The sequence below is a fragment of the Drosophila virilis genome, chromosome 6 (assembly GCF_030788295.1).
Source record: "Drosophila virilis strain 15010-1051.87 chromosome 6, Dvir_AGI_RSII-ME, whole genome shotgun sequence".
NCBI classification, from domain to species: Eukaryota; Metazoa; Arthropoda; class Insecta; order Diptera; family Drosophilidae; genus Drosophila; species Drosophila virilis.
Genome location: NC_091548.1, coordinates 796304 through 821417, shown reverse-complemented (window position 1 = coordinate 821417; position 25114 = coordinate 796304). Strand labels below are relative to the sequence as shown.

Here is a 25114-nt window from a genome sequence, read left to right as displayed (position 1 = left end):
GAATATGATTAATGTATTTGCATCTATGTGTGTGTGTGCGTGTAAAATATTTTAAAATATATGAATAAAATTTGTGAAGAACATTCAAGAATTGTTTATTCTCTAGTTGGACTTCGATTTGAAACGTTTCCATTTATTTTGCCATTTACTTATTTAGGCGTCAATATGAGTTTATTTTACATTGCTTGGAGTCTACAATCTGTATGAAGATTAAATATAATATATCGGTTATCCTTCATCTCCGCTCTTTGGTGGATTGACTTAGCCATTCATCGTATAGATGGAACAGTCAGAAAAAATATTGATACCCATTAAATAATTCCGTCGATCAGGTCCACCTTCGACTTCTTCGTTTTCGTTCGGGTCCAAAGCTCGCTCACGAAGTCGACGGTGGACTTGATCTACAGAATATGATTACCCATCAACTCTAACTGTCCTAAGGTCAAATATGTTGAATGGTTAGTATTCCATGGCAAAGCCCATTACTTGTAAAGTTAGCAACAGATTAGAACACATTGGTTGTAAAGTAATTATTTTCGGCGCTATGGCAGTTAGATACTTGGAATTTGGGATTAAAGACGGGCTAGGCCTCAAAAGCGAATTTTCTCATTTGTGGGAAACGTAGTACAACCAGTAAATGCCAAGTTTGTGGAGCTCCACGTTCAAAGTAATATTCTACACAGATATTTTAAAAGGAGTTTAGAGTTTATCGTCTGCATTTTCATTTAAGAGAGATGCACCTTGTGAAAAGTAAGGTCTTTGGAAATGATTTTGAAGGTAATCTAAAGTAAAATAACACCTTACCATTTTATTTGCGGTTGGGATATACAAAATAGCTGAAACAAGTATTCCCAAAGTTTTTATAATGAAAATAAGTTTGAGGCCAATCGGAGTTAAAGCTTAAACTTTGAGCAATTAATCTTCAAAATTGTATAAATTTATAACGCAATTTTAACAAAACGAAACTTCAGCCATCGAATCGTTGAATTTCACTTTCAAAAGGAGTAAAGGATTGAATTTAAACAAAGAACTCTGAAAATGAAAAAAACATTCCACACTTAAGAGTGTAGTTGCCCAACAAATATGGAAATAAGATACATGTGACTAGTCGATATATGAATTTATTATTCTCTTTGAATTTATCAGACTAACACTAAAATGTTACATCGATTGTTGTTTCTACATATAAATTCGAACCATACGTTAAATACAATCAGCACATATATTTTTTTCATTTTATTTAACTTAAGTCTTATGCTAGGGAGGTGTTCGAAATGAATGGTTGCCATAATTATAATTTGTAGAATTGAATAATAATTAGTTTCGTTGCAATTATTTTCGATTATATTTTCGTATTTGTATGTTGTTCTTCTCCCCTCTGGCGAGCGATAATCTATGGTATTTTTTGGCTTAATCATATTTGAGAGATGAACTGGAAATTCTTAACTTTTGAAGTACCACACAAGTATAAGTTCTTATTTTAGCCTATGTACAAAAATGAAGTCGAGCTCGGAAAATATGAATCTGTGCTATTCTCACGTTTATCATTATTTTAACCTACATACATTTACAAAAAATCAAGTTGGGCTACCTTTTTTTTTAAACTCCTCAGAAAAATTATCTCATTAATCTGTGGCCTCTTAATATCATATAAAATTGGAAATCGGAAATTGGGAAAATTAAACGCAAGACTTTAATTTAAACTAACTTTAATTAGAACTTTATGAACAACTTAAAGCACGTACTTTTCGAGAAAAACAAAATTTAAAGCGTGCTATTTACATTTTTCATAAATATTTATTAATATCCTATAATAATTTTAGGTCTACCTGCCCGAGCTTATATCAGATCATTTGGGTTGTTCTCAATTACATTTAACCGCTTTATTCGCTAGCATTTCGTTCAAATAATGCTCTATGTAAGAAATGAATATTAAGGTTGTTAAAGTTTTTATTTTATTACTTTAATCAATTCACAAAATATATTTAACTTAAGAAAACTCTCTTGGAGATGACTAATTCTTGCATCGATTCGTTGTCTGGCTAAAAAAGTGGATGACTGTAGGCGGACGAATGAAAGGGATGCTGAAATACTTGAGAATGGGCATTGGGATGAAAAGTGGAACCCGTTCCCGATCCCGTTCCGGCAATCATTGGGGCTGGGGATGTGACGGACGGTGTGGTAGGTGGCGTTAGGTTCTGGCACATAGTCGATTCGGTTAGATTGAAGTAGAGGGATGAGCTGGGTGCCATTTGCGGCAATAGCATTGGTGGGTTGTCTATAGACGGTTTACTGCCGGAAACTGTTTGGGCTTGTTCTTCGACAACATGCGCCACGGCCACGGCAGCTGCCGCTGCGGCCTTCGAGAGCAGCTCCGTGGGCAAATTAAAGATCGAGGATCACTGAAGTCGCGGCCAATAATTGCTGCCTGTCAAATCGGATACATTCTGAGTCGATATTTGTACAGGTACCGAAACGCCAGCAGATATTACACCTGCAATTAAAAAAAAAAAACAACCGTTCGTTAATTATCTGTGAAAACAGATTTTTTTTAACATCTGTGCTCACCTGTATTGGCTGTGCTTACTGCTGAACTGTTGCCATAGACCCCATGCTGTGGTGGCTGCTGATGAGCTGCTGCCGGGTTGCAGGCTGTGTTCCGAGGGTGGGAAGCATAGGGAGATCCCAGGGACAGAGGATCGTGAAACATATATGGATAGCTATCCCTTTGTTGCAAGCACGTGGGCGTCATTGAACTCAATGATGACGTCATCGAGCTGTTCAAGGTAGAAGCACAAAATTAAATAAAGATCAAATATAGGATATTAATAATGACAAATTAATACTTGTCACATTTCTTGATCTTTGTTATCGCCCAAGAGGGGTGGAGTGGCCAAAAAGTGTAAAATACATATATCTGAAATACATTTTCACAAAGATCTCTAAAAAAATTAGTATGAAGCCGATTCGTTTTTTATTTTCCGGAAATTTTCACAGATGCGAGCGGAAAAAAACTTTTTCATTAGGTTCTTTGAAAATAAGTTTGCTGGCGAAACCGAAAAGTTACTAAGGCTCCACTTTCGACCAGAAGAACTGGTTTTGCCGAAAAATGTAAAACACATCTCAAATGCATACAATACAAATACAAGTTTTTCCAATTTGCCGCCAAATTTCCACAGATGCGAGTGGAGTTTCGATAATCGCTGAAAATCGTTTCCACTTAGTTCTTATGTAGGGCTTTAAAATGTAGTTGGAAACTTCGTGGGGCTCCACTAGCTTTGTCACACTCGACCTCTACGCCCATTCTACCTTTGGGCACGCGCTTTTCACCAAGTAGGGGTGAAGCACGTCCCAAATGAATGTTCCCAAAGACATATGAAAATGAGTTTAAAGCTGAATCTTTTCTTTAATCGTTAAACGTTGTATCACGTAATCAATAGATTCCTATGTAGGAATTTAAATATACATATAAGCAACGATCTTTGGAAATGAGTATTAGAACGTTCGGATACTGAATTTTTCTAGATACAATTTTCTCTCTAGTCTTTTGGGTAGCCGCCTAGACCAGTCGAGAAACAGTCAGGCAAACAGTTATTTAAATAGAGGACTTACTTGTAGCTTTCGGCCATTGTTGCGATCGGTTGCGGGATGGATGAGTACATTGTGTTGAAACCAGAGTTAAGGGGTAGGCGGGGTGCTACGGCCTGCAAAGGTGGGCTCTCGGAGTTGGTATGGGCATTGCCAGTATCGCCGCCGTGTATCTGGAAGTGGGGGAAATGTTGAGCATACCCCATATATTGTTTTTTATATATGGTATGTATTACTGTCGGTCCATTGGAGGATTCAGCCAGGTTGTTGTTGTTGTTGCCAGCGTGAGCTGCTGATGCTCCCTCTGAAACGGCGGAGCCTGCGATTCCGGGCGTCGAACTGTTCGCCGTGGTACCATTGGCCGGACCGGTGGCTCCGGCGGGATTATTTGTGCTTGTACGGCCACTGTTGCCGCCGCCTCCGACATTATCGACGGAGCGTCTTTGGGTGCGTAGCTTTTCCTCTCGACGCCATTTGGCGCGACGGTTTGAAAACCAAACCTAATTAAAAGTTTGTAAATTATTATTATACATATTATTTGTCGGTGTCTAAGAGTAGAACTTGAAAACGTATTTACCAAATAAAGCGCACAATTTAGAACAGATAAAACAAAAAAAAAAAAACAGCTTATGAGTAGAAACAAGTCAAATGTATATGAATAAATTCCTAAATTCATATGCTGATGATGATAGCGACCATGTTGCTAATATCTATGTATGTACTATATTTTATTTTTGATCATAAGTAAAAAAATATCTATAAGATACTTTACTTTATTGATATACTCTCCGTTACATTAAAGGCGAATAAATAGACAGAAAGTCAGACCAACTTTAGTTAAATTAACAGACTTCGCGGCAAAATAAAAATACCTTCTGCAATAACATAAGAATCAATAAGATACTTTCTGTAATGGCATAAGAATGCAAAAATAATCGGTTATCTTCAAAAAAAAAGCCCCAAAGCGTAATTAGTCTTAACATATTTGGCGGGTGCCAACTTAAGGTGGGTATCAAGTTTGAAAATGTGTACGACATGCAATATTTCTAGTATTAGATCCGGAAAATGTTAAAAAAAAATAAGGCAATGCAAGATTTGTTGCCGAACTTTAGAACCGGAAGTCAAACTGAATCCTAAACTCACACAATTGATTTTATTGTTGGGAATATTGGGATTAAGGTCCTGCTGGAAAACAGTTGCTGATTCTCATTGTCACATGAACGTGATGACATTTACAAATGCTTCAGACCCAAATTCGTTCCATTGGCCTCAACGACTTGGCAATAAAACAATAAAACAATAACAACACAAATAGATGTAGGACGACAATTTAATACCCTCTTGTATTGAATACATTTTCATACACTTAGCTATATAAAAACGATTTTAAGATTTTCTGAAAGTCGATTATTTTATGCATAAGAGTACTTTCATTTTGTACAAAGGTTCTATGGGTAGCCTTAATTCAGGATAGGATTGTTTTTATCATTCATTTATTCAGCAATTTCCCACTTGTTCAGTCTCTTGTTATATAAAATAGTAGATTCTTCAGATATTTGGCTGAAGGATAAAAATATTATTTATTATTTATCTATTCAGTTGGATTTAATCAAATATGATAATTATTGGTTTTTTCATTTCATATTTCAATTGCACATTCGTCGTTTTTTTCTCTTTTAACTTATGTATTTGTAAAATTTTTAACTAGAAAGTTCGACATTTATTTATTTCCATTATTCAAGAATACTTATCAAGTAAAATGGCCGTTTTTTTTTGTTTTTTATATATTTTTTATTTATTATTTTATTGTCCGTATGTATGAACGCAAGGATCTCTGAACCTATAAGAGCTAGAGAAATTTTGGATGTACGTGATCTTAGTGCCTGCGCAGATCGAGTTTGTTTCCGATAATCGATAACTTATTCCGTTTCCAAGCAATCGATAAAAATCGATATCGATATCCTGTTTTTTTTTTGGCAATTTTGGTAAATAATAAGAGCTAGAGTCACCAAACTTGACATATAGCTTCTAAAATAGAATATATATATGCATTTGATGTTTGAAGAAGAGGGTTCAGGGTATCCCCTTGTCGGGAGCTCTCGAATGGAGCCTCTTACTTGGTTATTATTGTATATATGTACTTTAAAATTTAATTCCCAAAATTGAACTAGAAGTGCACACACTCCACTATTCACTCGTGAATAAAGATAGACCCAATTGGGTTAAGTGACATTGCAGAACGTCGCCTACTTGTTGGCAAAATCATAATCCTCCTTTTGCAAGGGTATGAGTTTTATACTCACTCGTACCCATTTTGGACGTGTAATGAAGTCGAAGCTTATCACATCAGTGAAGAGACCCTTTGGCTCTCTGGCTGAGCTTATTTATGTTTGAAGGGGTGAATCTGGGGATTACAATATTTGTTGTGCCTTCATATTTTCATGATGACATTTATTATTATTTTACCGCGACTACCCATCAGTTGTTGGTGTGCTTGACAAAACACTTCAACGCTCGACTCAATGTGAAAATCGCAAGTAGTTTCAAGTGTTTTTACAGTCAAACTGTTTTTATTCACTTATACAAATAATCGTAAGCCGAACGAAACAAGTATTAATAAAAAAAAAGCATTAATAACAAATATTACAAGGGTGTGCACGTTGCATGTTGAGGGTTGACATTTGGCTTCCGCCGATTCTGACTCGCGTGCCTAAAAGGCATGGCAATCACTTTGAACAATCGGTTACAAAATTCATCAACCCCAAAGGATGCGAGAGTTAAATTGATTTCTGAAACCCCACCCCCCGGGAAAGAATTCAATATAGCATTATTTCTCTAGATGCCCAGCACTATTTAAAGTGCTCTGTAATCTCCAGTGAAGAATTCAATATTATTTCTCTAGATACCAAACATGAATGATAAATAAATATGTGAAATTTATTTAAAATGATTTTTTTAACCGCTTAGTGAAGAAGTCTATATTATTACTCTAGATGCCCAGCACTACTCAAAGTTCGCGTGGCCTCGAAAAAGAATGAAAAAAATATGAGACTAAGGCACGTGGGGCAATAGAAAATAGAAAAATAAAAGTGAAAATAATAGAAAATAGATTTAAAACGGAAAATAATTAAACAAAACGGAAAGACAAACCTGAATACGTGCCTCTGGCAAACCAATTTTTTCTGCAAGCCTCTCCCGTGCGAAAACATCCGGGTAATGCGTCCGTTCGAATTCTAACGTAAATATGCCAGGTGTAAAAGTTAAATGTGTGTCTATAAGTTAAAGAGAGTTATGCTATTTAGTATTGTATTATTAACCTTTTTCCAAGCTGTCGATTTGCTCGTTTGTGAATGAAGTCCGATTTCGCTGCAGTTTCCGCTTCAGTCTCAGCCGCATCTGCGAGTCCTCGTCCCCGGAAGAATTGTGATCCGAATTGCCATCCGATGTGCTCTCATGCGAATTGGGATGCGACAGATCACCTGGATAGAGGTCTGAAAGGAAACAAGGGATTAGATTTGACCACGTGAATATAGTGAATATTTTAGCCACGTTTATTGTAATAATATTTGCATTTATTGTGACATATACATATAACATCTGCTTTAAAAATAATTGAAAAATTGTAATTTCTGTCAATTGTGATCTCAATGAACATAAGCTTGCAGCTAGAAATGGGCATTAGCCGTGCGTGCTTTTGCCCCTTGACACGACTTTTTCACCATCTAAGAATGTGCTCAAAAGTATGCAACATTTTATGACATGCATTCTTATACCCTGAACCAAAGACAATATAAACACTAAGATGAGTAACGCCCATACATTTGCCGACTGTTAGTTCGTTCTCCAAAGACCAGACGAACGAATGCCGAAGTCGCGGCTTGCTGATGCTGACACGAGCTACGAAGTTAGTCGCCAGCCTGCCTTCAGCAAAGCTGGTCGATGCTACTTTGCGTTGCTTCGTTTTCGAAGTACATTGAGCGAAAAAGTTTAGCACTTACGATCGACGAAAGTGTGTGCTTGTGCTTTATCCATGAAATGCATGCATATATTACCCTTGATATTAACGATTAATTTTACAGGAAAATTTAAGAGCTTATATAATTTTTACACAAGGCGCTTCTTGCGCAATAACTATGTTAAGAAAATAGCACACATAGATTGATTTCACTTTTCTTTTTGGACAGTGTATGCTCGAGACAAGTTCTCGTCTCAGCCAATAGCGTTGTATGCGTGAATTACACATGCATAAGAACTTTAAAGTATGTATGGATGTGTTGTTATTCACTGCTCTGGCTTTAGCTGGCAAGAAATTAATTTTGTTAGTTTTCTAGCGCAGATCATGACCTATCCCAAATTAATGTTGATGTATGAATGCATTTTGTGTACTGAGGTTGGCTCCGCAGAAAATACCCGAAGGTCATATTTAGTTATGACCCCATTATAATTATAATGGCCTCCTCGCGGTGTTCCTTGCGTACTTTGTTCTTTATAATTCGAACAACAAAAATAATAAAATAAAAAAAAAAATTAATTAAATGTATCTTTGAAAAAATAGTGATTTAATTAATAATTTCAAATATAAAAAATTACATAAATATTTGCATCGACCTAAAAATACAATTTTTTTTGTACGCAGCCGACCTCAGTACACAAAATGCATTCATATAACAACAGAAATTTTGGGTAGGTCGTGATCTGCGATAAAAAACTAAGAAAATTGTTTCCTTGCCAGCCCAACACATTCAAATATGCTGTTACGTATGTATATTCACACGCATACAAACGCAAGGATCTCAGAACCTATAAGAGCTAGAGACTTGAAATTTTAGATGTAGATGCTCCTAGTTCCCGCGCAGATCGAGTTTGTTTCCGATGATCGATAACTTAGCTAGATCGACTCGGCTATTGGTGCTGATCAAGAATATATATACTTTGGATTTTGCACAAATACAATATACCCTTATACGCAGTTTTAATGGGTTCAGGGTGTAACAAGTAAAAGTTTCTAGTCGGGAGCTCCCGACTAGGGGATACTCTGAACCCTGTTCTACCAACATCAAATGCATATATATATTTTATTTTAGAAGCTATATGTCAAGTTTGGTGACACTAGAACACTCAGAACTATAAATGCGAGGAAAACTATTCAAGTTCGTCCGATAATCTGCCCCTTTTTGGGTGAGGTAAGTGCAGGCTTAGTCGGTGTTGTGTAAGAATTGTGGAAAATTGTCAGACAATAGTGTGAAACTAACTTGGCCAATACTTCGGTAAATTTTCACAGTTGCGTGAAATATTGGGTAAGTTAAGTTTTTATTAAACTTAAAATCTTTGATCCAGCATCTTCACGGAGGAGCCTGCAGCTGGCAATTGTGAAACACCTCTCAAAGGAATATTAAAGGATATTTTGAATAAACTTGAACCCAAACCTACCTTCAAGAGAGGTGTAGTTTGCGAAAAGTGCGACACAGATATTAAATAAGATACTTAGTAGTCTGTCAATCAGTCACACAGTTAGTCAATCAGTCAGTCAGTCAGTCAGTCAGTCAGTCAGTACAGTTTTATGTATAGAGCTAGGGTACGTTAAACCAGTTGTAAGCCTGCTGTATGCCTGCTATAAAGACCCAACACCAAATCGAATTCTTTATTCAAACCGTTCCCAGTAATTTGTCTTGGCTCTGATTAAGCCATGCCTAGTGCAGTGGCATTTGTAAAATTAATTCCCTGATTGCCTTTCCTTATCTTTGAACGGAACATTGCCGCGCAAGTACAAAACATTTCCCTCTCACATGGAAGCATATTTTTGTAACCGTAACAGACGGGCTGGCCAGGGGTGGGGAGGGGATGGGCTGCTACTTATTGGCAATGGGACATATGTCAGCCTTATTTATTGATCGCAGAATAAACATAAACAATTGAAGGACAGGCAAACCAAATACATGGGCGAAATTACGCTTCTCAATTAGATTTAATGGCAAATAACAAATGACCAACAAATTAACTGTTTGTTGTTGCCCTGATGTTTGATCATCTGTGACCAAATGTTTTCCCTAGGGGTTGTTTTTCTTTCTTTCTCTCCTCTGATGACAAGTAACTCCCCCTTCAACACATAGTACGTCATTTAAAGTAGCTCCAAAACTGTATCGAAATGATTTTGGGATGCTTGATTAAAATCTTCACTCGTTTTGCTTTAGATAAGTTAACTAGATGTTGGTCTCAATTGAAATAACGACCAGACTTAACAATTTATGGCCATAGGTTTAATTACGCAGTTTAACCAAAATATGCTTCGGATATTATAAGATAATATAAGTCGAATTACACTCAGAACGAAGCTCTTATCTGCTGAAATTCCCTATTTAGGTAAGACGAAAGTATATAAAACCTGTTCACTAGATTTATGACGTTCAGTTCGGACCAAGTTCATACGAACGGTTCATTAAAATAAACTACTGAACTTATTCTGGGATTAGTGAACTAATTCGGTAAGTCGGTAGAGATATTTATTTGTTCATGAACAACACAAATAGTGGGATTTTAAGTTCACTTTTGATATGTTGCGTCGTAAGTATCTGAAATCAATGGTACAGTATAAGATGTATAAAATTGAAAATTGTTTGGAAACTGGAAAACATGAAAAAAAAAATATGAAGAGAAAATGTAGTCCGCGTGCTACTTGATAGCTGACCAAATCGAATCGTTCAATAATAAGTGCATATCTGAGCTAAACGAATATTTTATGACCGACTGCATAACTGAACGAGTGAACTATGACCAGAAATTGAACAAGAAATTCCCACTCCAAATTCCCACAGCTTTGATGTCGATCATATACGTCCTCTCCATGTGCCTGTTAGGCAACTTTTATATAATTTTTACCCAATTTCGATGGGTTCACGATACAAAAAATGATCCTATTTAATATTTGTCTGTTCAAATATTTAAGTAATTATTCTTCTTAATCAGTTATTTGTTTCTGTTAACAGTTCATTGGAGCTTTTCCTTTTGTACATATTGAAACAAAGGCAAAAAGAAATGAGTATTTAAATTTTGGTTAACTTACCACGCTTTTGCACCTCATCTCGATTTATCTGGCCAGATAAATTCGTTGGCACTGCCGTTGGCGTGGGTGGCAGTGCCAAGTGCGCCGTCGTCGTATTGCCCGGGTACCAGGCCCATCCGCCGGATTGTCCATTAAACATTCGCAACTTCTCATACACGGACTCGTTCTGCTGCTGCGCCTGCTGCTCCTTCTGTGACGCTAAATTGCGCAGCACCCGATTAATAGATGAAACCTGCAATTAAAGCGAAAGCATAAAGCAGTGCATATTTCCTCACATTATAAATTCAAGTATGCTGAATAAAGCAGTGCGCGAGCATGTGTGTGCGAGTCGAGTGTTTGTATGGGTGTGTGTGTGTTTGCAGAGGCATGTCGCTATTTCTACCCCCAAATACTAATGCAGTGCCATTGGCTATGCGTTACAGCCAATCATGAGCTGCTGCCCACGAGCAGGACAGCAATACACGACTCTGTCGAGCATTTCATTTTAGCGTACACACGCATGTTAAAGCACTTTTACAAATAAGGCTTACATCCTTACACACATTTGTCAACTTGGCCATAATAGCTTGCATGGTACAAATGTACCTACATATACATGTACATATGCATATATATATATATTTAAGTCTGCATATATACATAAACATAATTAAGAACACTCTTAGATAAATATATGCCTGTGAGTGTATTTGCATTAAAGGGATTGCTTTTAACAGGAGTGGTCCAATCAGGAGTTCCTGACTAGCAGTTACCATGTCTAGTTAGAGATTGCATCGGACCGCGAATCCTCTGGGATTCCTGTTAGTCCCATATATACTAATTGTTGTCCTCCCACATATTTCTGTATTTTCGGTGGGTTCGTGATATATTTTGAAAAACGTCCGACTGAGATAAAGTCGATTTCGGGTTGTGCGAGATTGAAGCGAAAATTCTTTGCCACGCCAATCTTTAGTCTAAACATGCATTTGAATCGAACTATGTAAATACATACAAATCAAGACATTTCACAACTGCTCTCATACTCTGCTTATCATCTTATCAACAGCTTAACAGCTAAGAAAACTCGATTCGACTCATCTTATTGCTCCACCAAAAGCAAGAGATGAAGCCTGAAATCGGATCGAAGAATCACCATGGAACAAATGAATGTCTCGACCTATCAAGATATTCGCCATTGCTTTTCCTTTATACTTGCCAGATTAATATATAATATAGCTCTATAGGAAGAACCGAACAAAAAGTTACTTCAGGTGTACTGGGATCATGTTCTGAGATTAGCTTTAAACAGACTTCTGTTCTTACACCCGATCGACCTTAGATAAAGAGCCGGCTGCGTCTGGAAGCAAATAGGCAATTAAATATCTTTACAGCCCAACAATAAGATAGAAAAAAACAAAAACAGACAGACAACAAGAGCCTAGATCTGTGATCCGAATGGAAATATACCAATCCCATGTTCTGTCTAGGGAGGCATTGAAGAGGAATATGTTAGTCAATACTCGTGAGGCTTCCTTCTACATGGACTGTCGAGTGGGGTTTGGGATGCACTCAAAAAGGCGCTCTTCACATCGAAGATATCAAAGGTAATGGAAAAGCCGGGAGGAATCAGATTCAACAAACCGGAATAGCGAACCGCTTACCAAAATCAAAAATGGCCAAACACGACAACTGCCTGCCTCTTAATGCAGAAAAAAGAGATGCTAGTCAAAAGGGTACTAAAGATATTAAAGAAGATATTGGCCCAAAAGCTGGGCATCGCTCGAAGCTCAGATGCAGACGCAGTAAGACAGCGAAAGGAAAGGCATTGGAGAATTTAATGTCACTTGCCGGGTGCAGATAACAAATGGATACCAGCTACAATGCCTGGAGGTAGCCACAAGGCAGACCTTCTTTCCTTAATTCCAACTGAATATAAAAAGCATCTTTCATGCACCTCAAAATGTCAATGATATCGATTAAAATTGTGGAAATAGTGCATCTTGATTGGCAGCGTCCAATGTCAACCCGACATAGAAAACCCATTGCAGGGCATTTCCCGACGGACCAATCCCTGACTAGGATTGTTTTTGTGTACCTATTTGTCCTTAATATGTATTTATCCATATATTTACATTGTATCTCCTATTCGCTGACTCTAGAGTGATCACGTGGCTTGCTTGTTAAATACTCCAATTAACGCAAATGCAATGTATATAATAATTAAATGATGATGAATTATAAGAGAGGTTCTTACATTCCATCATCATATATAAAGGTCAAAAAGTCAGTGAATATTTTAAAAATAAATTCTATCGTGCATAATAAGAAGCATGTTCCTTATATTATTCCTAATACATATTCCATGCATTGACCCCATATGAGACTCGCATCTAGGATTGGCACTGAAAACCTTTGATGTCCTTTGATGTCATTATGTGGCAATACAAAACGGCCCGCAATTCATTATAATCGCAACAGTAGAACCAACGTCAACGACAAAAACGGACACGAGCACGGGCACAAGAACAAGCACGAGCACGCGAATGCAAAGAAATGTCAACTCCAATGCGCTGGACACGTGCCAACACTTAAGGCCCAAAGTGCTGTTTTTCATGTTCGTATTAATGGCTGCAAAACAGCGTCAAAGGACATTTTCAAATGCACGTCCTTCAATAACGCAAGACCTCCTCCACGCAAAGACTGGAGCTGGGTGCAAACCGTGATTTTATCGTGCCTCTAACTACTTTTTTGTGCCTTCTTCAATTCTTTAAATTATTAAATATAGCTCAAAATGAACTCCCAAATGCTTATAAATGTATGTATATCATTTATAAATCATGTAATTCAATTAATTCAATTGAATATGATTTCTTCGGTGTTTGTTGTCCGATCTTCAGGTTAAACATACTTGGCATTAACCAGTTTCCCTGTGCTTCTTAGATACGGGCAAAGGACAACGCGCATTCTGATAAGGTTAGGTCTGCAAGGGTATTAAATAGCCATTCTTTCTCGTTATGCAAATGTAAACAAATAATTGTGTCTATGTAAAATAGTAGGCGATTACATTTGTACATACATATGTAAGACACGCACATACCAAATTTTGTATAGAAAATCTACCCTTTGACTAAGAGTGGCAAGGGGATGGGATAAATTCAATTTCGCCACCCTCAATTTACCCATGAATACTAGAATACATATTTGCATATCCAATTATACATATTTACAAGACTCCGAAAATAAATACAGATGATTTCAATGCTGTGACAAATTACAAGTACTGCAACAGAAAGAGGGACTTCTGCAAAGTTTCATAAAGATTGCTTTCAAACTGAGAGACTAGTTCGCATAGAAGCAGAAAGATGAACAGACGGACATGGCTAAATCGACTCGGCTGTTGATACTGATCAATAATATATATATACTTTATACTTATCAAGAATATATATGCTTCATAAATGCCGAGTTTGGTCAAGATATCTTGATAAACAAAAATGCTTTTTATACAACTTAATTTTGGACCAATCGTTCCTATGGCAACTATATGACATAGTGGTCCGATGTTGTTGGGATTTTTCATATATATGAGGAGCATAGTAACAAAGCAATAAATGCCGAGTTTTGTCAATATATCTTAATAAACAAAAAAGTTTGTCATACAAAAACTTAATTTTCGATCTATCGTTCCTATGGCTGACATATGTACTGTGTGTAACAGAAACTGCAAAGCTTCATTAAGATAGCTTTAAAACTGAGAGAATAGTTTGCAGAGTTCGAAAATGTCTTCTTCTATGCGTAACACATTTCACTACAAAATTTGAATATCTTTCAGCAAGGGAATAAAAAGAGAAAGTTTAAGCTGTCTGCTCATAAATTGAAAGTTAGTATATTGTTCTTGGGCATTGTCCGACGCAGTTTCTGTCTAAGCTGTGCATATTATATATTTTAAGAACAACTAGATTATATTACTGTATCAAATAAATAATTGTGAGTATCCAACTATGCCAAAAATAGTTTGCTTCAGACAGATATAAAGTCTCTTTCTAAGCGTCGATTGCTTTTTTCCTTGTTATTAATAATAAATAAAATAAACACATATTGATTACAATGTTAAATAGCGAACTTTCGCTTGTCGTAATATCATTACGTTACGTTTACAAAGCTCAACTTTGGGTTTCCATTGTTTTTCATGGGTTTCAGTATTTGTTTTCGAAAGCCATATCTTGGTGCTCACTTTCGACCCAAAGTAAAAATATCAACTTCCCAGCTCCGACGGCTGTTCAGCAAGTCCGTCAGTCAGTCAGTCCGTCAATTAATCAACTACTCAGTCAGTCAGTCAGGACAAACCAGTTTATATATTATATGCATATATATATATAGGTATTAGTGATTGCTTCATTTCATTAATTGCCTTGAAATCAAACTTGCTCCGGTAAAGTTTAAAACGGCTAAGAAAAAATAAGTAAGAGGCTCTATTCGGGAGCTCCCGACTTGGGGATACCCTAAACCAAAGACAATATAAACACTAAAATGAGTAACGTCCATACATTTGAATGCAACGCAAAATGTCTGGCCTGGCCTTTCATCTGGCCTTTGAGGCTTCGTACCACATGCCTGCCGACTGTTAGTTCGTTCTCCAAAGACCAGACGAACGAATGCCGAAGTCGCGGCTTGCTGATGCTGACACGAGCTACGAAGTTAGTCGCCAGCCTGCCTTCAGCAAAGCTGGTCTTTTTCCAACATCAAATACACATATATATATTCTATTTTAGAAGCTATATGTCAAGTTTGGTGACTCTAGCTCTTATTATTTACCGAAATTGCCCAAAAAACTGGATATCGATATCGATTGCTTGGAAACGGAGTAAGTTATCGATTATCGGAAACAAACTCGATCTGCGCAGGCACTAAGATCACGTACATCCAAAATTTCTCTAGCTCTTATAGGTTCTGAGATCCTTGCGTTCATACATACGGACGGACATGGCTAGATCGACTCGGCTATTGATGCTGATCAAGAATATATACACTTTATAGGGTCGGAGATGCTTTCTTCTGCCTGGTACATTCATTTGGATTTTGCACAAATACAATATACCCTTTTTACCCATTTTCTGTCTGTTTCTATTGAAACTAGTCTTTCAGTTTGAAATCGTCTTGAAACTTTACTAAGGCGCGTCTTTCTGCTGCATAAGCATAAGCCATTTTTTGTCAAGACATGTGAATCAAGATCGGCATTATATTCCTTACTCCTTGCTCATTTAGGAATGATCGTTCGAAAATTAAGTTCTTGGGTTTTTAGAGGTATATTGCCCAAGCCCGGCATTTATTTGCTTACTTATGTGGCTTTTGTGTAAGCGAAATCTTATCAAGTTCGCACTTCCTTACTTTATGGTTCTGACTTGAGAAAAATGAAATTGCCTCTGCCACAGTGGAACTCGAAACATCCTTCAACAGACCGAACTACTTGCCATCGCCTCATAACATACTTCACACCCGTACCATGTATTTAGTTTCAAAGAAAAAGAAAACTAAACAACACCGAATATAATACAATCACAATTGCAATTTTCTTTATAGACTTCAAAATAGGCTCGCATATGAATGTATGTGGGCACATGTATACAGAAATCCTTGGGCTTTGCGCTTGCAGACACGTGGCCTACCAATATAAGCACAGTTCTTCTTTAATGACTTCTAATAATTTAATAAGATTTGCTCAAGCATACGATTTCGATATCGATTCTTACCGATTGCTTGAAAACGCAGCCAGTTATCGACCGTCGCAAATAAGCTCGTACTTAAACTCTTATTTGTTCTGATATACATGGGGACAGACGGCCGGGAGTGCAGGCTGATATATACCCATTTTAAATGGGTGAGTGTATAAAAACAATCAAGAGTGTTCTATTCGGGAGTGCCCGACCCGGAAATATTCTGAACCTTCTTCTACTAAATCTGAAGCAAAGATATATTCGTGATCTGCATATAATTTACAAGAAGCTACGTGTCAAATTTGGTGATTCTAACTTCTAAGAGATACAATGAAAAAACAGGATTTCGGTATCGATTATTATCGATACTACTCGAGTACTCGAGGAGGACCTGTGAGATGCTTCCTTCTGCCTCTTACATACATTTGGTGAGGGCCATTATAACTATCTATTTTTATTGACAACCTGCACTATCAAAATGAGTTTATTATTTTTGTCGATAATTCGTTACATTGCCAAAAAATATATAAAAAACATCCAAATAGTTGGGCTGCATTTTATGATTTGAAGAATTCACAGCGTGCTGCTATAATCCAAAGTATATTTTTACCTTTTTTTATACCCCAATCCCATTAAAAATGGATACAGGGCTATATTGTATTTGTGCGATATCCAAATGTATGTAACAGGCAGAAGGAAGCATCTCCGACCCCATAAAGTATATATATTCTTGATGAGCATCAATAGCCGAGTCGATCTAGCCATGTCCGTCTGTCTGTCCGTCCGTCCATCCGTCCGTATGTATGAACGCAAGGATCTCAAAACCTATAAGAGCTAGAGACTTGAAATTTTAGATGTAGGTGCTCCTAGTTCCCGCGCAGATCGAGTTTATATATCCGATAATCGATAAGTTACTCCGTTTCCAAGCAATCGATAAATCTATCGATATCGATATCCCGTTTTTTGCGCAATTTTGGTAAATAAGAGCTAGAGTCACCAAACTTGATATATAGTTTCTTAAATAAAATATATATATATATATACATTTGATGTTAGAAGAAGAGGGTTCAGGGTATCCCCTAGTCGGGAGCTCCCGACTAGAAACTCTTACTTGTTTTAGTTGAACCCACTATACTAAAGGTCCCATAATTATTTTCAAAGACAAATAACCAACTAATAATTATTCATATTTTAATATCTCTTTAATGCAAAAGTTTAATTTACGAGAGATTGTTTCAATTGAAGCTATATGATAGAAAATAAGTTTTTTGCTTAGTTAAAAAATAGATCTATGTAGGAGAAGTTTGAAATTGAAAATGAAATTGTCGATGCGTAAAAATTCAAGGCTCAATATTGTCAACAAAAGCTAACAAAAACGTAATATACACAAATATATATTATAAATGGGTGTTTTACTGTATATGATCCAGAGGAAAGTTCTTATAGGTTGATAGGTTAATAATTATTTCTTATCCTATTTATTCTTTAAACTTCATTTGTTTTTGGGTACTTTCGAAAAAATCGAACGTGCATCCTTCAACTTGGGGCTCTGTTAAATGAATTCTTTGCAAATTTTCCAGTTTCCCAACTAATATGGAAGCTTCAATAGATAGATTCTATGTATATATATGTACATATTGAATACCATTGCTTGGACTTTAATCTGCGGCTTCACATTTTTTATGCTCAGAGAGAACCGCCAACCGCCGAATTTCCATTGAGTACAACAAATGGAATTAGGTGAACTAGATCAATTTGTTTACCTGGTCGAATAATGAGAGTATCTTTTTTCGGATGAGCAATATCTAAATCTTAATCCATTTGAAAAACGTTGCGAAGGCATTGTTTTGAAATTACTTAATCCATTCTGAATGGCTCAGCCTCTACAGCCGCCTTGCGCTCGGCTCTATTTTGCAACAATGTTGTGGTCTCGAGCCCGGCTCTCTTCCCTCTTTTTGTATGTGTATGCAGCACACAACATCAACCCTCCGTACTTCATGAAATCAGTGCGTTCCTCAAAAGATTTTCAACTGTTACTTTGCATCCTGTACGCATCAAAAGGTTAATAAGGGAGTGCAGAAAAGGAAGGCAAAATCGTAGTTTATCTTAATACTAACTCAATAGTGGTTATATGCATTAGCTTGTGCTTGAAGTAGAATTCCATTCTTAAACAATTTTTGATTCGCTTTGAAATGCGTTCCAAAAGTTTGAACATGTTGGTCACGCAAGATTAAGATTCGAACTGCTCGATTCGGTGCTCTGTTTTGAATACATCTTTAAGGTTAACGAAATTCTTGGTGTTCACTCCAATTTTAATAGTATCCATATTTATACTTCGCTCGCTAAGAAAACATTTCGTCCTGACTAAATGGCGGTCCGAAGCACAAGAAGCTTACATACTAAGTACTCCACTAAAAAATACTCTGTAGCCTCAAAGCCTCATTTGCTTCATTTTGTGGGGAACAATATTTCTAATCTAAACAGTTATAGTATAATTATATACAATTTTCGAGTAAACCATAAGATAATTATTGTAAATGCAGTTTTATCGATATTTTGGAAATTGCGAGAGATATCTATAAACAAATAAGAGGTTTTAGTCGGGAACTCCCGACTAAGGGATACCCTGAACCCTCGTCTTCCAACATCAAATTCAGATATATATTATCGGAAACAAACTCGATTTGCGCAGGCACTAGGAGCACCTACACTTAAAATTTCAAGTCTCTAGCTCTTATAGGTTCTGAGATCCTTCCCTTCATACATACGGACAGACGGGAAGACGGACAGACGGAAGGACGGACAGACGGACAGACAGACAGACGGACATGGCTACATCGACTCGGCTATTGGGGCTGATCAAGAATATATACACTTTATGGGGTCGGAGATGCTTCCTTCTGCCAGTTACATACATTTGGATTTTGCACAAATACAATATACCCTTATACCCATTTTTAATGGGTTCAGGGTATAAAAAGAGTGTATACACGTTTTGTATAGGAGTATAGAAGCAGTAGTAAAATTTATAGTCTTAAATTTATAGTCTTTCAAGTCTCTAGTTCTTAAAGTTTCCGAGATCAAAGTTCTCAACAGACGGCCAGACGGACAAGGACTGCCTGTACAAAAGGCTTATACCCTTTAAGCCCGGGTATAAATGTAAGTTCAATGTGGTATGGGTGGATTTTAGTATATAACACTTATATAACACTTACGCTTGGAATATTATCACTATTGCATACTTGCTCCGATAGCAGCCGATCACGAATTTCCCACGCAAATATGCTCGGACATTCTCTTTTGTAATCGGCAATTTTTTGAACGACGGGCGTCGTAGCCACTCGCGGCTTTGAACCACCTATCGCTCGGGGTTTGATAGATCCAGTTTCATAATATCTAAAAGTAGAAATAAAAATCATAGATTGGAAGAAATAATATGCGTAGAAAAACGTGAAAGTGCTACAAAGTGCTACAAAGTAGTATTTTGTCGTGCTAAACTAATGGAATACATTTTACGAAAACATTCATAAATTCCTTAATGAATAACAAGTGTGTTTATTCTTAAAACCCTGAAAGAATTTGTGGAATGGAAGTCATATAAACTTGATCTATATGTGGTATGGTATGCTAATATTATTGTCTCATTTTTTGTAGACAGACTCAGTTCGTTGTCCTTGGAAAGTATAGCTGTCTTTTGACATATTTCCACACATATCCATTAATAATAGGACATTTGCGATCATTTCAGAATTGACATTATCATTGAAAACTCCGTTCAATATAATTGTTGGTCTTTCCGTTTAGATTACGAACCAATGCCTAGTCTTGCCTTTTTTAATAAGAAAACAAGTAAGAGGTTCCAGCCGGGACCTCCCGACTAGGGGACACCCTGAACCCTCTTCTTCCAACATCAAATGCATATATATATTATATTTTAGAAGCTATATGTCAAGTTTGGTGACTCTAGCTCTTTTTATTTATCAAAATTGCCCAAAAAACAGTATATCGATATCGATTCTTATCGATTGATTGCTTGGAAACGGAGTAAGTTATCGATTATCGGAAACAAAAAATGGGTATAAGGATATATTGTATTTGTGCAAAATCCAATTGTATGTAACAGGCAGAAGGAAGCATCTCCGACCCCATAAAGTATATGTATTCTTGATCTGCATCAACAGCCGAGTCGATCTAGCCATGTCCGTTTGTCTGTCGGTCCGTCCTTCTGTCCGTCCAGATGTATGAACGCAAGGATCTCAGAACCTATAAGAGCTAGAGACTGGAAATTTTGGATGTAGGTGATCCTAGTGCCTTCGCAGATCGAGTTTGTTTCCGATAATCGATAACTTACTCCGTTTCCAAGCAATCGATGAAAATCGATATCGATACCCAGTTTTTTGGGCAATTTTGGTAAATAATAAGAGCTAGAGTCACCAAACTGGACCTATAGCTTCTAAAATAGAATATATACATGCATTTTATGTTGGAAGAAGAGGGTTCAGGCTATCCCCTAGTCGGGAGCTCCCGACTAGAACCTCTTACTTGTTTTATTAATTTATTTGGTGTTGGAATAAGAGGGTTCAGGGTATTTCTTAGGCGGGAGCTCTCGACTTTTGTTTGACAATACTGTGCTTGGGATTTTCCGATAAAATAACTCAGGAATTATCAAATTGTTGTAACAAAATGGGTTATTATTGTATTATTTAATACCCAGTATGATCTTAATTAAATAGAGCATCAAACAAGATAAATGTACTTTTTTTTTTAATTTTCATTTATTTATCAATTAACTTTAACAGGAACAGAAAGTTTCAAGTGAAGCCATATTTATTTTATTTATCTGGGAGATCGAGAATATGCATTCTTTTAAGTCGTCGTACTGCTAGTCTGTTATCTGATAGATTTAGGGCTGGGATATTTTGGTGGTTGTGAGGACTATCCATATATTTTGCAATAATTTAATTTTTCTTACTTATTTTACATAAGGAATTCCTAGGTCTTTGTGTGTGATTGCATTGGAGATAGTAAATATACATCGCAATATTTTCGACCAATAGCGTTGAATAATTTAAATTTTTGAGGCTAAATGAAGTACGTATCGAATCATGCATCGGTTTCACGATAAACATATTAAAACCCAAACATGTAACAATGCTCCTACGGCTATGCATTCCTTTCGTTCTTTCTTCTGGACCTTGCCTTACAAATAGGCAATACATTCTTGATTAACTGGGCTGTTTAATGTCCCAACTGAATGCAATTGTCAATTATTATTTATAATAGCCCAAGCAAATACAATATAAATAAAAATAGTTCTTATAATATTTGTGGTATAGCCTTGATACCTCCGAGAACATACATCCAAAATAAGGTGTTTGTTGCTCTGAAAAGCTGTTAAATATGATCAAAAGCCCTATTGATATCGTAGAAATAGAGTTATCGTTGATTAAAACCAAAAATAAAACAAGTAAGACGTTCATGTCGGGAGATCCCGACTAGGGGATACCCTGAACCCTCTTCTTCTAACATCAAATGCATATATATATATATTCTATTTTAGAAGCTATATGTCAAGTTTGGTGACTCTAGCTCTTATTATTTACCAAAATTGCCCAAAAAGCAGGGTATTGCTATCGATTTTTATCGATTGCTTGGAAACGGAGTAACTTATCGATTATCGGAAACAAACTCGATCTGCGCAGGAACTAGGAGCACCTACATCTAAAATTTCTTTAGCTCTTAAAGGTTCTGAGGTCCTTGCGTTCATTCATACGGACGGACGGACGGACGGTCGTACAGGCAGACGGACATGGCTACATCGACTCGGCTATTGGGGCTGATCAAGAATATATATACTTTATGGGGTCGGAGATGCTTCCTTCTGCCTGTTACATACATTTGGATTTTGCACATATGCAATATACCCTTTTCAGGGTATAAAAAACCAAGCTTTGTATCAAGCGAATATCCGGTCATTTATTCAAGCGGACAGACAGACTATGTCTACGATTAAGTGTACATCACCGCTAGATTAAAAATTAAATGTTTAAATCAAATAATTTAAAGAATCCAAAATGATGTTCATGTGCTTTCAGCAAAACCCATTTTTAATGGCTTCAGTGTATAAAAAATGTATAAGAAAACGCTATTGAGAGTGCAAAGCTGCCGCCTGGGAAATAACAGTTTCAAAGTTCTTTTTCTGATAGTATATAGTATATATAGAGGTATATAGCGGCAGTATATATATATATAAATAGAAGTAGACTCACAAAACCAATTTTCACAAGATATCAAAAGATTGTATATACTTATATCTTTCTGTTTTATACCTTGTCTACAAATTGAAATTTGCTTTTGTTAAAAATGCTACTGTGTAGACAATGTATATGAGTATATACACATTTTACTGTTATGTAAAAATATATATATACAAATATATCTGTCTGTTTTATATCTATTTTAGAGAGCAAAATTAGGTTTTGTGAGTCCCTCTCCGACGAAATAGTGTAGAACGATTGCTTGGCCCGACGGAAAGGTTTTTGAGTTTGAGAGTTGAGAGTTTAATTACAATAATTTACAAAGTTAATTTAAAATATTAAATACAGCAGCTATTCTCTAGCATCTCTCTCTCTCTCTCTCCCTCTCACTCTCTCTCTCTCTCTCTCTCTCTCTCTCTCTCTCTCTGTCTTTGTCAATTGGCATTTGTCTCACCTGCCCAAGATTTTGCTTACGCAGCCATTGGAAACTTGAAGTATTCGAGAAATATCACATGGCCGAGCGCCGGAATGTGCCAGCTCGACAATCTTCTGGCGTGTGGAATCGGGCAGGGGTCTGCCGTTCACATAGACGCCTCCCAGCTGGTTAATTCCGCTGTGTCCCGCTGTCGAGCAGCCGAACAGTGCACTTTGGCCCACCCCCACGCCGACGGACGAATGGGGATGTCCATGCATAATGTGTTCCGTTGTTAGCATCATTTTGTATAATTATCGTAATGATTATTGGCAAAGCGTATTCAGATTTTGGCTGCTCCGATTATAGCGCTCATATACCGTATTCTCATTGGATAAATAAAACCGAGAAAGCACTGAAAAATTAGTATTATTATGTTATTTATTTACTGTCATAAACTTGTGTATTATCTATGGTTTGTTATTTATTTCGTTGTTGGATTTTTTGTACTTGTGCATATTGATTTTCTTGTTCCACTTTAAATCTAGATTACACTACGTTACAATTGTGTTTCCGAGTTGGAGGCATCATCAGATTTCGGCGGGGTTGTTATGGAATTTCGTTATGCTATTATCGTAGATTATTATTAATTCCAATTTTTTGTACTTATTGTCTCCAATTCGTATACGCTCTTTTTTTTTTTTTTTGAATGAACTTTAACTTTGATTTCGATTGCGATTGCGGTTTTTGGCTGCGATTTCGTTTATCATATGTGTGGTAGACAGCTCCTACATTCAAGGAGTATAACACATCGGTGCCGATCTGCCATAGGCAGCCAGCGACCAGCGACCAGCGACCCGGCGGCAACGCCACGGATTGCGAGCCCGTCACTTCTCTAACAATTTGTTTGCTTCAAATAGCAAAATAATCAAACTGCGGCGGCGGTGTTGGTGTGTGCCCTGAACAAAGTTGTGTATGACTAACTGGTTAGCCAAGCGAAACGATAATGAGCTCTCAAGCGAAAGACCAGACCTGCCCAGACAGGCTAGCTAGCATATTAAAAGGCAACAGCGAATGACGTATCGCGGCCATTTTGCGTAAGTCTCTGCACAAGTGCGAGCGGGATGGTTGCCCACTCGCTGCTGCTGTCGTCGCACGAAATGTCGATAGTGTCGCGAATGGGGCGAGAGCGGGATGGCACTAGTGTTTTGCGTGCGCTGCTTTGGTATAACAGGATGCGGAATCATCCCAGGTCTTGCAACCATTTACAAAATAAAAACCGCGAGCAACGTTTTATAAGACTGTTGGAAAATAGAAAGCATACATGTGTACACACACACATGTACAAAACATACACACACACACACACACACACACAAGTATAGGCAGCGAATGCAAATTCTGCACGGTGGAGGGTTCCTCTGGTACGGTTATATTTGTATGCGTATAAGGGATTCATTATATGTATGTATGTTTGTACATACAGTCTGTTATACATATATATATATACAATAACGGGCATTACCCGGCCTTGCCCGTAGCAAATTTTGTTCTTAAAATTTAAGTTATAACTTTATGTGTTCTCTTGTGCTGAAAATATTGTAGTAATAAAATAAACTTTCGTTTATTCACCTTTTCACTTCATTTTAATTCGCAATTTTCCACTGATGCGAGTAGAATTCAAAATTGATGAAAAACATGTTCAATAAATTGATTTTGAATAAAAGTTGGAGGCTGATTGGGTTGAAACATTGCCCAATAAATGTTTGACCGGGATTTTCCACCGAGGATTGTCCGAAAAATGCGAAATCTTTGCGAATAAGCATGCAACAGAACTTCGTCCATTTAACATTTGATCCGCATTATCAGATAAGTTTTTTACAGCGAATTAAAGAAAGGAATCTTTCAGATAGCTCTTAACCACAGTTACAGGTGGAATTTTCCAAATCGCGAAAATACGTATTCGTCAAGTTCTTGTGTTGGCATTCGAAAATAAGTTTAAGAAAATATTTTCCGCTCTTTCACCAATGAATCATGACTGACTGATTGGACCGTAAGAGCTAGAAAGCCGGAACGTATATACCTTATGTGACAGATATCTAAG

At 36.9% G+C, this 25114-nt stretch overlaps 1 protein-coding gene across 2 annotated transcripts; it reads right to left on the bottom strand.

The window, feature by feature from the left end:
- Positions 1–1932: 1932 nt before the first annotated feature.
- toy (twin of eyeless) lies at positions 1933–24001 on the bottom strand. Of its 2 annotated transcripts, none has more exons than XM_002059654.4 (9): positions 23053–24001; positions 19557–19737; positions 10649–10880; positions 6906–7079; positions 6739–6821; positions 3825–4088; positions 3613–3761; positions 2569–2777; positions 1933–2494 (listed from the first exon to the last, which is right to left on the bottom strand). In XM_002059654.4, exons 1-9 carry the CDS (start codon positions 23313–23315, stop codon positions 2400–2402), a joined length of 1650 nt encoding a protein of 549 aa, XP_002059690.1. In that variant the 5' UTR covers positions 23316–24001; the 3' UTR covers positions 1933–2399. The 2 variants fall into 2 exon arrangements, with proteins under 2 accessions (XP_002059690.1, XP_015023994.1); XM_015168508.3 differs by having other exon boundaries at positions 6751–6821.
- Positions 24002–25114: the final 1113 nt, after the last annotated feature.

What these genes read in the sequence shown, in the direction of transcription:
- toy (XM_002059654.4), bottom strand. Translation starts at nt 23,315, where the DNA reads ATGATGCTAACAACGGAACACATTATGCATGGACATCCCCATTCGTCC. An exon ending in AGATGAGGTGCAAAAGCGTG is followed by an intron (nt 7,080 to 10,648) that starts GTAAGTTAACCA and finishes GTTTCCTTTCAG; the next exon opens with ACCTCTATCCAGGTGATCTG. An exon ending in AATCCTCCAATGGACCGACA is followed by an intron (nt 3,762 to 3,824) that starts GTAATACATACC and finishes CCCCACTTCCAG; the next exon opens with ATACACGGCGGCGATACTGG.